At 42.7% G+C, this 13,182-nt stretch overlaps 1 protein-coding gene across 2 annotated transcripts in view; it reads left to right on the top strand.

The window, feature by feature from the left end:
• STK38 (serine/threonine kinase 38) overlaps window positions 1–13,182 on the top strand; it is a 53,674-nt gene that overhangs the window by 29,201 nt on the left and 11,291 nt on the right. For both annotated transcript variants that reach the window (XM_031011948.3, XM_031011947.3), the window contains exons 6-9: window positions 526–649; window positions 2,864–3,018; window positions 10,766–10,868; window positions 11,718–11,779. In XM_031011948.3, coding sequence (XP_030867808.1) covers window positions 526–649; window positions 2,864–3,018; window positions 10,766–10,868; window positions 11,718–11,779 — 444 coding nt within the window. The remainder of the gene's footprint in view (window positions 1–525; window positions 650–2,863; window positions 3,019–10,765; window positions 10,869–11,717; window positions 11,780–13,182) is intronic.

Raw genomic sequence — 13,182 nt, 5'->3', positions numbered from 1 at the left:
CTTTTCATAGGTGTTCTTGTATTTCAATTCAGTAAGGATTGATTGAGCACATAGCAGTGAACTAAATGCTGTGGTATCATAGCATTCTAGAATTTGTCAGTGAGCTCACTGTTGTTGCAGATACTAGTGCAGACCCGAGGAAGAACTTGGAAGAGAGTCTCACTTTGGGGACTTATTTTTATCATAAAAGATTATTAGACAAAACTCTATGCAAAAGAGTAGTAATTTTAACTAATCAGAGATTCAGTTTATAGCAGTGTTAAAGTTGCTATTTGCATTAAAGCCATTCATTTTGCCATTTTTTAAAGCCTTTCATCACTCAAGTTTTCATCACTGAATACCTTGAAGTCAAATGTTGTCAATTTTGAGTTAGTAGGTTTGCCTAAGCAGAAATTGGATCTTTTGTATCATCATGATTAAATACTCAAAACAGTATTTAAGCACAGTATTTAAATTGTTTAAGCAAATATACAATCTAATAAAGCAGAGCAAGCTTTGTCATTAATCAAATGCATATACCTCCAGGTTGGCCACATTCGTGCGGAGCGTGACATTCTAGTGGAGGCAGACAGTTTGTGGGTTGTGAAAATGTTCTATAGTTTTCAGGATAAGCTAAACCTCTACCTAATCATGGAGTTCCTGCCTGGAGGTAATTACTTGACGATGAAAGGTCATTTTTTCTTTTTGTTCTGTGGTTTCTTTCTCTCACATCACAATTAACCCTCCTTTCTACTTTTAAATGTGCTCACAAAATTGCTTTCTATATCCTTTTTTAGGTCTATAAAGGAAGTCAGTAACCTGTCTTGTGCTGGGGTGCCTTTCTACAATCTTAGTACCATAAAAGTAACCTGTTAATTCATTTACATGATTTCAGATGGACATTTCTTTCTTTTCTTCTTCTTTTTAAAGTATATAGGAATAAACTAGGGTGCTCTGCCTGCTCTCCTGTCAATGGGAATCATATATGATCAATAACCCAAGTGACAACATTGAAGCTATAACATCCTTTGCTCCAAATTTTTGTTTCTTTTTGTATAACATATTAATAAGGAGTGAATTTTTTGTTACCCATATTAGTAGCCAGAAAAAATTTCTCATTTCTGAAATTTTAAGTTTTATGTAACTCAGCATGAGCATCTCCTAAGACAGCTCCAAAGTAAACCCAGAACAGAACATGCCATCTGTTCTGAGGAAAGCAGTCTGTTTGTCAGTGAGCAGATGAACTCTGAGCAAACTCTGGTGGGAAAAAAAAAAAAGAGAACTTTTTTCTTTTTTGTTCCTATAATTGTGGCATAATATTTTGATTTTGTGACAACCCTTAGATTTAGGGTCATCAATACTTTTTAATAAAGAAACACATTTAATAAAAAATAAACAGTTGATTAATGTTAGAAAAGAGTCTGGTAGAATGAGGAGAAACTTTTTTAACATTTAGATGCTAGTTCTTAAATAAGAGTAAGAGCCAGCTTGGTTACCAGCTCCTAACGTGTCCTCAAGCCTCAACCTGTACCATCTTCCGTAGCTTCTCATGTCTCCTGGACCCTGCCCTTTGCACTTGGTGGAGCTGGCCTGCAGAGCCATAGAGCATCTGGCCTGAGCTCTCCAATCATCTGGGCAAACTTGCACAGGCGAGGCCCCATTGACTGCTCTCCTGAGCCACAGAACTAAGGCCGTATAGCTACCTTACTGGGGTAGCAGCCCAAGTGCACTGTCTCCATGTGTCTGGTGGGTCTCCAGATTGAAGGGCTGCCAGGAGTGATTAGGAAATCATATTTTTTAAGTATTGGACTGAAAAAGAGCACTTTAATAAATGGTTTAATTTTTGCCTGAGGGAAAAATAGCTACTTTTCTCCAATAATACAAAACATAATGTTCTAAATGAAATGAAATTGAAAAAGCAGCATGATGCTCTGTTAAAATCAGAGGTTTCTTTCTCTTTTCCTTGTTTTCTAACATAAGTGACTTTATGTGAGGTTTAAACTGAATCTTTACTGTTTCTCTTAGTTTTAAACTCCTTATACATATTTTCTTTGCATTTCTCACTGTTGAGTTAGGACCTGAATCTTTTTCTGCCATTTTGTGTTGCTGGTTTTAGACAGAAATGATGAAATTTTGACTTTGCAGAAAACTAACGAGGTTACCTTTTAACTGCTAGAATACTGATACTGTGTTTTAAAAGTTACATAAAGGGTACTAGTGTCTATTTAAATACCTATAATAACACACTAGAGAAAAAAAGCACTGACCTTGAGAGGTGTTCATTGTACTCTTCCAGGAGGCAGTTATTGCACATTCTAGTGTATAGCATTTTCAGTTCATTTTTAGCTTTTGTTGACTAATGCTTTGCTACCCAAGTCCTTCCTTTTTATTTGTTTGTGTTCTGTGAATAGAAGTTGGAAAGCTTGTTTTCAGCCTGCCCGAGTGTTTACATTTTTATTTGGCATTTCAGCCTCTCTATAACAATACATAGATTGTATGTGGAAGTGCCATTTAGTTACAGATGCAGAAAAGCTTGCAGATATTTGTTCAGGCAAAGTGAAAAGTAAAGTAGCATTTTACCCCGAGTCCAAAAAATTATCCTAAGCAAATATAGTTGTTTTTTAAAGTGTGGGAGAAATTTTCTTTTTCTCTCAAAAGTAAAATAGAAATCACAGCTTAGTGGTCAACCTTAGCTAGCTTAGGTGTGAAAATCCCATTTCTTCCCATGTTGGCAATGTGGGTCTATCTCTGGCATACAGAAGAGGTCTGTTTAGCTGCCTTATTTTGGCAGATAGGGAAGACATATCTGAAAATTGGTACTCACTCGTACGTTGTTTGTGTGTGTGTGTGTGTGTGTGGTGGCTTTGTATCTTCTTGTTTCCAGGGGACATGATGACCTTGTTGATGAAAAAAGACACTCTGACAGAAGAGGAGACTCAGTTTTATATAGCAGAAACAGTATTAGCCATAGACTCTATTCACCAACTTGGATTCATCCACAGAGACATCAAACCAGACAACCTTCTTTTGGACAGCAAGGTATGGGGGGGGCATTGGCATGAACTGTGCACATGTACTGATCTGAGCAGCCTCTGCTTTAACACCTGCACCCCTGTGGTCATCCCAGTGGGCGAGCTGTGACCTGCCTTGTCATGATTTTCCTTTTTTTTTTAAACAGGTAAGTTTGCTGTCACTTCCTTTCTCTGAAAGGCTATGGTTCTATAATTTGGTTGAACATTTCTCTTAAAAATAAAGGAAACTCTTGAAAATAAGAGCAAAATTGATGTAGAGGGCAACTTTGTAATAAAGCCAAAGATAGTCATCTTCTCTTAGCATATAATTAACTGTGTTACTAATACATCACCTATCTAGAGCCCTTCTGTTGGGCAACCTCATCAGTTAATGAGGAACCCAGCCAAGAAGCAGGAAATGCGGTAACAACAAGAACCTGTAACAAAGTCCAGGTTCCAAATCATGCTCTCTGCTTAAAGAAGAGTCCTGCCCAGCCTCTTTTTTTTTCTTTTTTTTTTTTTTTTGAGATGAAGTCTTGCCCTGTTTGCCCAGGCTGGAGTGCAGTGGCGCGATCTTAGCTCACTGCAACCTCCGCCTCCTGGGTTCAAGCGATTCTCATTGCCTCAGCCTCCCAAGTAGCTGGGATTACAGGCGCGCACCACCACGCCCCTGCCCAGCCTCTTAAATGGCCTGTTTATATTTATTTTTAGACATGCAGATAAGCGTAGTTGCTTAGTTCCTAAACTTACAGCAAATTAGAAGATAATCCCTGTGCTGCCAACTAACTTGTTAGATAACCCTTGGCAAATCTCTTTACCACCTGGATCTCATTGTTCTTATCCGTAAAGTGAAAATACTGATCTAGGAAACCCCTAAAATCCCGTTCACCTCTAAAACTCTAGAATGTTGTTTTCTGTTAAGCAGAGTTGTTGTCTTGACTGAATTTTTCTTGTAAGGTGAAAAGTAAATTTATTTTCTAGGGTATATTTCTTATTTGAAGTCTTTTGGTGACTTTCTTGCTTTGCTGTCCTTGAAAAACCTGAAGTTTTTTTTTTTTTTTTTTGAGACGGTCTCATTCTGTCATCCAGGTTGAAGTGCAGTGGCACAGTTATAGCTCACTGCAATCTAATTCTTGGGTTCAAGGGATCCTCTTGCCTCAGCCTCCTGAGTAGTTGGGACTATAGGTGCATACCACTGTACCTTTTTTTTTTTTTTTTTTTTTTTGAGACGGAGTCTCGCTGTGTCACCCAGGCTGGAGTGCACTAGTGCAATCTCGGCTCACTGCAAGCTCTGCCTCCTGGGTTCACACCATTCTCCTGCCTCAGCCTCTCGAGTAGCTGGGACTACAGGCACCCGCCACCACACCCAGCTAATTTTTTTGTATTTTTAGTAGAGATGGGGTTTCACGGTGTTAGCCATGATGGTCTCGATCTCCTGACCTTGTGATCTGCCCGCCTTGGCCTCCCAAAGTGCTGGGATTACAGGCGTGAGCCACTGAGCCTGGCCTTTTTTTTTTTTTTTTTTTTTTTAATTTTTAGTAGAGATGAGGTCTCGCTTTGCTGCCCAGGCTGGTCTCAAACTCCCTGGTTTAAGTGATCCTCCCACCTCAGCCTCTCAAAGTCCTGGGATTACAAGTGTGAGCCACCACCTGCTTTTTTCTTCATTATAATGCACAGAAGTGGAGTAGAATAGTGGACACCAAAGGCTAGAGAGTGTAGCAGAGACGGGGATATGGGAAGAGGCTGGTTAAAAAAAAGGCTGGGGCCGGGCATGGTGGCTTATGCCTGTAATCATCCCAGCACTTTGGGAGGCCGAGGCAGGCGGATCACGAGGTCAAGAGATGGAGACCATCCTGGCCAACATGGTGAAACCCCATCTCTACTAAAAATACAAAAAACAGCTGGGCGTGGTGGAGTGTGCCTGTAGTCCCATCTACTTGAGTGGCTGAGGCAGGAGAATCACCTGAACCCGGGAGGTGGAGGTTGCAGTGAGCTGAGATCACGCCACTGTGCTCTAGCCTGGTGACAGAGCGAGACTCCTTCTCAAAAAAAAAAAAAAAGAGGCCAGACGCAGTGGCTCACACCTGTAATCCCAGCACTTTGGGAGGCCAAGGTGGGTGGATCACGAGGTCAGGAGCTCAAGACCAGCCTGGCCAACATGATAAAACCTTGTCTCTACTAAAAATACAAAAATTAGCTGGGTGTAGTGATGGGCACCTGTAATCCCAGCTACCTGGGAGGTGGAGGCAGGAGAATCACTTGAACCCAGGATGCGGAGGTTGCAGTGAGCTGAGATCGTACCACTGCACTTTAGCCTGGGGGACAGAGGAAGACTCCATCTAAAAAATAATAATAATAATAATAATGCATAAACATGGTAGAAAATTTGAACAATACAGACCGTATTAAAGAAGAAAAATTACGCTGGCCGGGCGCGGCGGCCCACGTCTGTAATCCCAGCTCTTTGGGAGGCCAAGGCAGGTGGATTACCTGAGGTCAAGAGTTGGAGACCAGCTTGGACAACATGGTGAAACCCCGTTTCTACTAAAAATAAAAAATTAGCTGGGTGCGGTGGCACATGCCTGTAATCCCAGCTACTCGGGAGGCTGAGGCAGGAGAATCAGCTTGAACCTGGGAGGCGGAGGTTGCAGTGAGCCAAGATCGTGCCACTGCACTCCAGCCTGGCCAACAGAGCGAGACTCCATCTCAAAAAAAAAAAGAAGAAAAATTACCTGTAATCTAATCACTGAAAGATAACCATTTTGTTGTAATCACTTTGATGCCTTTCTGTTTGTGTCAATCATTTATATAAAGTTGGCATCCTAAAAGTAAATAGCTTTGTATTCTGTGTAAACATTAAAATATTAATGCTAGATATTTTCCTATGTCATTAATATCAGATATATGTTTAATAAAGCACTGGCCCTACCTTGTGTGATTCAAAGTTCAGATGCCCTAGTTGGTGCCCCAGGTACCTTAGTGCTGGCTTCTTTGTCCCCTGTAGTCTATGTTCAGATCCAGCAACCATATTAAAGAACTTGAGGATTCGGTCTAACTGAAGAGGAATGGGGGATCCTGTTAGGTGCAGGTTTGCCCTTTATATTATGCTAGCTCACACTTGTAGCAAAATGTTCTCGTAAGCAGGTTGATTTGTATTCAGCCACATAGATTATAGTCCTAAAAATGTAGGAGTTTTGAGTTCCTGTTGTATATTCAGAATAGCTGTAGAATTCCCTGAAAGGCTAGGCTTGAATAGCATTTGCTCCAGGAACTGCTTTTAAAAAGTTTTACTTTCTTTCTTTCTTGCTTTTTTTGTTTGTTTGTTTTTGAGGTGGAGTCTCACTCTGTCACCCAGGCTGGAGTGCAGTGACGTGATCTTGGCTCACTGTGACTTCTGCCTCCCAGTTTCAAGCAATTCTTCTGCCTCAGCCTCCCAAGTAGGTGGGATTACAGGCGTGCACCACCATGTCCAGCTAATTTTTGTATTTTTAGTAGAGATGGGGTTTCACCCTGTTGGCCAGACTGGTCTTGAACTCCTGACCTCAGGTGATCCACCCGCCTTGGCCTCCCAAAGTGTTGGGATTACAGGCGTGAGCCACTGTGCCCAGCCAAAAACAGTTTTTCTTAGTCCTTTCTTAGAGTTGTCCAGGTAAGATATGTAATCATGAGAACTATAAACTTCCTTGGCTTGTAGAGTAAGTTACTTGCAAATCTGCAAAAAAAGATACTGAGGCCAGGCGCGGTGGCTCACGCCTGTAATCCCAGCTTTTTGGGAGGCCGAGGCGGGTGGATCATGAGGTCAGGAGTTCAAGACCAGCCTGGCCAAGGTGGTAAAACCCTGTCTCTACTAAAAATACAAAAAAATTAGCCAGACGTGGTGGCGGGCACCTGTAATCCCAGCTACTCAGGTGGCTGAGGCAGAGAATTTCTTGAACCCGGGAGGCAGAGGTTGCAGTGAGCCAAGATGGCACCACTGCACTTCAGCCTGGGTAACAGAGCGAGACTCTGTCTCAGAAAGAAAAAGAAGAAAAAAAAAAAAAGATAGTGAGTTTAATAGGCTCAAAGCTGTCCCTGTTTGGCAGTTTACCTTGCTGTGTACATATGTACATACACACATCCAAACCTAATTGGATTTCTTTTAAAACAAAACATAATAAAATTTGACCCATCTGAGCAGGCTCCTATAGCCTTGTATCTTGGAAAATTTGTATGTTTAAGCCTGATGATGTCCTTCAGTAAAGGTGGTATTCTGGAAAGACCACAGACATTGAAGTCATTTGGGCTCAAATTTTGGCCACACCACTTCTGATTGTGTAACCCTGAGCAAGGTAGATCTCTGAGCATCAGGATTCCCTCTTACATTTTTGATTTCAACTCTCCATCTTAAAATTTTGCCACCCTAAGACACCTACTTTTTCCTTAGGGCTAGTTATATGCCAGATACTGTGTTAGGAGTTTTACATGCATTAATGCCCATTCCTGCCAGAAAGATATCTGTACTCTCATTTTCCAGATGAGATAAGATGGCAGGGTAAAGTAATCCTGGTCTGGGAGGAAGAGCATGGGCTGATTTCTGCTTTTGGTTCTGCCATTTTAACGGCAAGCCATTTAACAGCTCTAAGTCTGTGATGTGTGGTTTAGGAGTTTTAAATGAGACAACACAAAGCATTGATCAAGGTGCCTGACTCATAGAAGGTGTGTGTTTAACTTTATGAAAATTATAAAGTTAGAGATTTATGATTGGAATACAGTATGGTCATAATGGCAGCGGTGGCCTGTCTGGAGCCTGTGCTGGGAAGATGCCAGCTGCAGTGGGGGAGGTGCGGTCAGGGCTGTGTGCTCCATGGAGCTGGCAGGAGCTGGGAACAAGCGGGAGCCCTGCCCTCCCAGGCACAGTTGCAGCTGCCCAACCACAGCTGCAGACCTGGGCATCCCGGAAGCCCATGAGCTTGGAAGTACCTGCTCCTGCTGCCTGACCTCTCTGTGCTCCTGGTGTCCACTCCAATTTCAGAGCAAAGTTGAGGCTGAGCCTGGGTTCTACTGAGACCTGGTCAGGTGTGCGCACACTTGGGGCGGTGCTGACACACTAGCCCCCTGCAGCCTCAGTTCCCTCTGGACTTTGGGTGCCAAGAAGCATGAGAGGGAGGCCAAGCAGGGGAGGAGGGCAGCTGAGTGCAGGTCTGTAGATGCCCCTTTGCGCCAACAGCCTGGGCGCTGTGGACAAAATGATTTATTTCCATAAGAGGCAGAGAGGCTCCTGGGTGGAAAGGGGTGGGTCCCTGGCGAAGCCCCACCTTCAAGCCAGGGATGGCCTGAAGCCTGAGGGCCAAGCTGTCAGTTCGGGCTGGAGTCTGTGGCTCAGAGTAAGAACTTGCGGTGGTTTTTCCGGGCCTGCCTGTGGCCACCCATGGACCAATCAGCACGTACTTTCTCTCTTTTGAAACCCATACAAACCCTGGACTCACACTCTGGCAGATGTCAGACGACCTGCTGCAGAAAGGAGCTATCTACTCCGGGTCTCCTAAGGGCTACAGACTTGATGGGTGCCGGGTCCAACCTGCAGACTGTGACCGAGCGATGGATGAAAAAAATGCACTCCGACACAGATATCCAGTGAAAGAGCGGGCTAGGGGAGCGGACTGCCTACAGAAAGAGTTGTAGCAGCCTCGGCCCTGACAAGCTGGTGCTGCAGGCAACTATTTAGTACAGATTTAATGACAAAGGCCTTGAGTCATTGTGGGTAATTAACATGATCATCACCCCCCCACCCCCACCTCATCTCCAGAGAGAGCAGTCCTGCGAGTCGATTTATTAAAGTCCAGGTTCCGAGGCCTAAGTAAACTAACTTATCTACATCAGTTTCTTTACATCCCCTTGTTATCTAACCTAAGCTTTCAGGCACCAGATAAGAGAATCTGGCTGCCTTCGGCCAAATCCTTTTCCGAAGCTTTTGTAAAACTTCCCAGCCTTCTAAGAAGGTTTGCTTCTTTCTACAGTTTTTCCCACCACCCTTACTGAACCCCTGCAGATGGGATGACCTGCCTGCGTCTGGGAGGTACCCACTCTGGGTCTTTTCTGCACTGAGGGCTGCACAGATGTCAGGATGACCTGTTTGCGGAAAGGAGCAACCCACTTTGGGTCTCCTGAGAGCTGTACTGTCGCTCAGTAAAGCTCCTCTTCACCTTGTTCACGCTCCAGTTGTCCGTATACCTCATTGTTCCTGAATGCAGGACAAGAACCTGGGACCCGTCAAATGGTGGGGCTGAAAGAGCGGTAACACAAACGGCTGAAATATGTCTCCCTTGCTCGCCGTGTTGCAGGCAACAAGAAGGAGAGAAGAGCGGCGGCCCTTCCAGGAGCCCAGACTTAGGGGCTTCCTGAGCCAGTGCTGTGACACCCCCTTTAGGGCTCTGCGGTTTCTGGCATCTCCAAGCTTCCAGGTGCCACTGCATCCCCCTCGTCCAGATGCAGGTGCCCACAGCAGAAGCTGCTTGCAGTGCATCTCATCCAGCTGCAGGCTTGCATGGAGCCAGCAACTATGCCGGCACCTGGAGCTACGTGCTTTGCCCGGCTGTGTGCAGTGGCCACCGGTGTGCCTGGCTGTGTGCAGTGGCTGGACCCCGCACTCACTCACACACGCCTTGCCACTCTGTGCTTGTCTTGCCCTTGGCAGGCTTGGGATCCGCGCTGGTAGCACAAGTCTGCCAGGCTGAGTGGGCGGAATGAGCCCAGCGGACCTGAGCAAAACTCAGGTAAAGGCATCAATGACCACAGAGGCTTCTGGCTAGAAGCCCAAGGATCTCATGGCAATAGCATTTATCAAGGACTATCCAATAATATTTATTCCCTTTGTCTTTGAAACAGTTTACTCCTGGAATTTATTCCAATGTTATAAGAGGAGGAAAAGCTATATGAACAATTTTGAAAAGATTTACTACCATTTATTAAGGTCATCCTGAATCATGCCCGGTTAGGTCTGGGAATACAGACTCTGTCAGAGGGGACCTGATAATCCATGTTATATGAGAGCTAAGAATTGAAAATGGAATGCACATCCAGTATTAGGGGGATGATAAGGTAAACAATGAAGTCCCAAGTAAATTGAATATTATGTAGACTTTTAAAGTGGTAATTTTGGCCAGGTGTGGTGGCGCATGCCTATAATCTCAAACTTTGGGAGGCTGGGATGGGAGGATCACTTTACCTCAGGAGTTTGAGACCAGCCTGGGAAACACAGGGAAACCCTGTATCTCCAAAAAATAAAAAAAAAATTAGTCGGACGTGGTGGCACACACCTGAGGTCCCAGCTACTCAGGAAGCTGAGTTGGGAGGATCGCTTGAACCTGGGAGGTCGAGGCTGCAGTGAGCCATGATCACGCCATTGTACTCCAGTTTGGGTGACACAGCAAGACCATGTCTCAAAAAAAAAAAAAAAAAAAAAAAAAAATTCTGAAGACCATATAGAAACAGAGGAATATTTGAGTACAAGAAGTAGTAAAATTGTCTCTAGATGCTATGGAGGGGTCAGCTATGTTTAAAAATCAGTATTTGGATAAAACCAAAGATGATATGCAGAAATGAAAATAGTTTTATTAGTATAATAGGACTTGGGATTAAAAAATTTATCTGCAATTACATGATTTTTCCTATAATAAAAGAAGGAGCAGTGTACTTTGGCTGTAGAGCTATAATGGATGCTGGAAGGAGCAGAAGGTAATGTTCTGTTCTACCTCCAAGAATACTCATCCATCTATCACCTTGTTTCTTCCCCATAGGGCCATGTGAAACTTTCTGACTTTGGTCTTTGCACAGGACTGAAAAAAGCACATAGGACAGAATTTTATAGGAATCTGAACCACAGCCTCCCCAGTGATTTCAGTAAGTGGTAACAATTACGTTAGGCTTTTCGTTCTAACTCGACCTAGAAGAGCTGTTTCCCTTGTAACCAAATTAGGACAGATAGGAGATTCTCACACTTTGAGTATGTAGAGAATAAAAATACCTTCCCAGGTTTGCCTGTGATTTGTGTTGTCTGGTGAGGCAAGATGAATGAGTGGGTACCAAGTGTGTGAAGGCAGAGGTTGAAAGGGGTCTTTAGAGGTCTACTGGGAAGGTCACTGGGGATGAGTATGGGACAAGCAAGCAGAAGTAGTAGAGGAAAAACTCCTGGGAACAGTTCTGGGCTAGATTTATCCTGGGTACTTCTTTCTTTCATGACAGAAAGAAGTTTATCTTTATGACAGTCACTTCCATTTGAGCACTATGAAATCGTTGACAACTATGTAGTAAAATTTCAGTTCATCCTAGAAAAGCATATGTCAAATCATGTATCATGAATTCAGATGTCCCTGATCATATAAGTTACTACTACTTGGAAAATTGGTGGTAATTTTGAGAAATTGTGACTGTTTTAGGTCCACGTTAGGACCTCAATTCTAGTTGAGACTGAATTCCCTGTAATTCTGATTAAGTCCTGTATCCTCTGCCACTTGATCCACATGGGAGTGCCTTTTACAACTCTGTGTGAGTCTTTTAAGTTAATGCTTTACAGCCTCTGATTTGGGTTTACTGTAAACGTACTAGGATATGTATCATCTGGAGCTTTTGATGTATGAGTAGAAGAAAAGCAAGACTTTAGGGTCTCATGTGACTTGAAAGAGCCTACTAAAAAAAGTAGTAAACATTTTGGTCTGAACTTTGACTGCAGCTTGTATTCTTTACTTTCAGCTTTCCAGAACATGAATTCCAAAAGGAAAGCAGAAACCTGGAAAAGAAATAGACGTCAGCTAGTAAGTAATATCTGTGGCTTCTGAAATGCTACAAACCAAGTATGAATAAGTTCAAAAGATTTTCACATAAATTTGCATTTGACAAATATTTGCAACATATCCCTTGCTTTTAAGATTAGCTAAAGAGAGTGCTGTCGTTAGGTTGGTAGGACCGAAAGGAATCTTTTGAAGGAGGACAGGTAATATTAGGTTGTTTTGATTGTGACATTTTCCGTGGGTGACCTCATTCTGACCTTTTAGCTTGGTAACAATACCTTTCCTTCCTGCCCCACCTTTTCTCCATTTTCATAGTGGTAAAGGGGTTATATTTAAGCTGGAGATCTGTCAGAACTAAGTACAAATACCTACCTAGAGTTTTCAGGCATCAATTCTCAAACTTTTTAAAAATTTTGATCCACTCGGGCAAGGGCAAGTCAAGACTCCTCAATTCATTTGCCTCACACTTTCTGACTTTGTGATGTAAAAAAGAACTTACTTAATAAAGATTGGAGAGAAATATAAGGGGAATGCTTATTACTTTATATGCATTTGACTTTGTGCCTATATAAAATTATGTCCTACAGGCTGAAAAATAAGAAACATCGTGTTTACCTTGATAGTATGTTGGAAGTACAAATTTACCAGTGAAATATTGCTGTCTAAGCAGAATTTATTTTTTGCCAATAGCTGATAAATTGGTTCATGTTTGAAGTTCAGTGTACATGTTCCAGTGTCCAGTTACTGGAAAGTTATTGGCCAGATAATAGAAATGTGTATCACTACATTCTTAAGCTTTGCAAGAAACCCATAGCAAATGAAATTGATGATGGTAAAGCCAAACTAACATTTGGTCATTAGAAAGCAGAGTAGCAGCAATGGGAAACTGACTAACTTGGAATGATGGTCATGCAAATGTATTGTCTGGAAACGGTAGCACTTCTGTTTGTCCACATATGTGGTAGTAACTTGGCAAGTTTACCAAATACTGTGTTTCAGTCAGAATTCCTAGTAAAATACTGATTTACAGTTCTCTAGGGTACCTTTAATAACACTCTTAGTAGGTCACTAATAGGTGGATGTCAGTTACATGTGAAAATGGAAGCCTATGGGATGGTTTAAGGAAGAGTCAAAGGAAAGCCTTGCATTCATTTTGATTTATTTGAAGCCCACCTATCAGTGGGGCCTCAGACAATATTTACTTGGGAAATCTTCAGTTTAGTACAGTTAGTTACAAAACAGTCTCCCTTCCTTGGGACCTCTGCGACTCTTTAAACTTCTGAATTCTGTATGTGGTTGAAAAATGGTTTATCTTGTTGAGGATTAGGGAGTGTCAGGAACAAATTTGGTCAGATGCTTCTATTATGTCTCTCCACAGAGGAGTAGTTTTTAACCTTGGTTGCACAACAAAATCACTTGGGGAACTT

This window comes from Gorilla gorilla, chromosome 5 (genome assembly GCF_029281585.2).
Source record: "Gorilla gorilla gorilla isolate KB3781 chromosome 5, NHGRI_mGorGor1-v2.1_pri, whole genome shotgun sequence".
Lineage (NCBI taxonomy): Eukaryota > Metazoa > Chordata > Mammalia > Primates > Hominidae > Gorilla > Gorilla gorilla.
The sequence above is the reverse complement of the archived record's forward strand: the minus strand, read 5'-3'. Positions and strand labels throughout refer to the sequence as shown.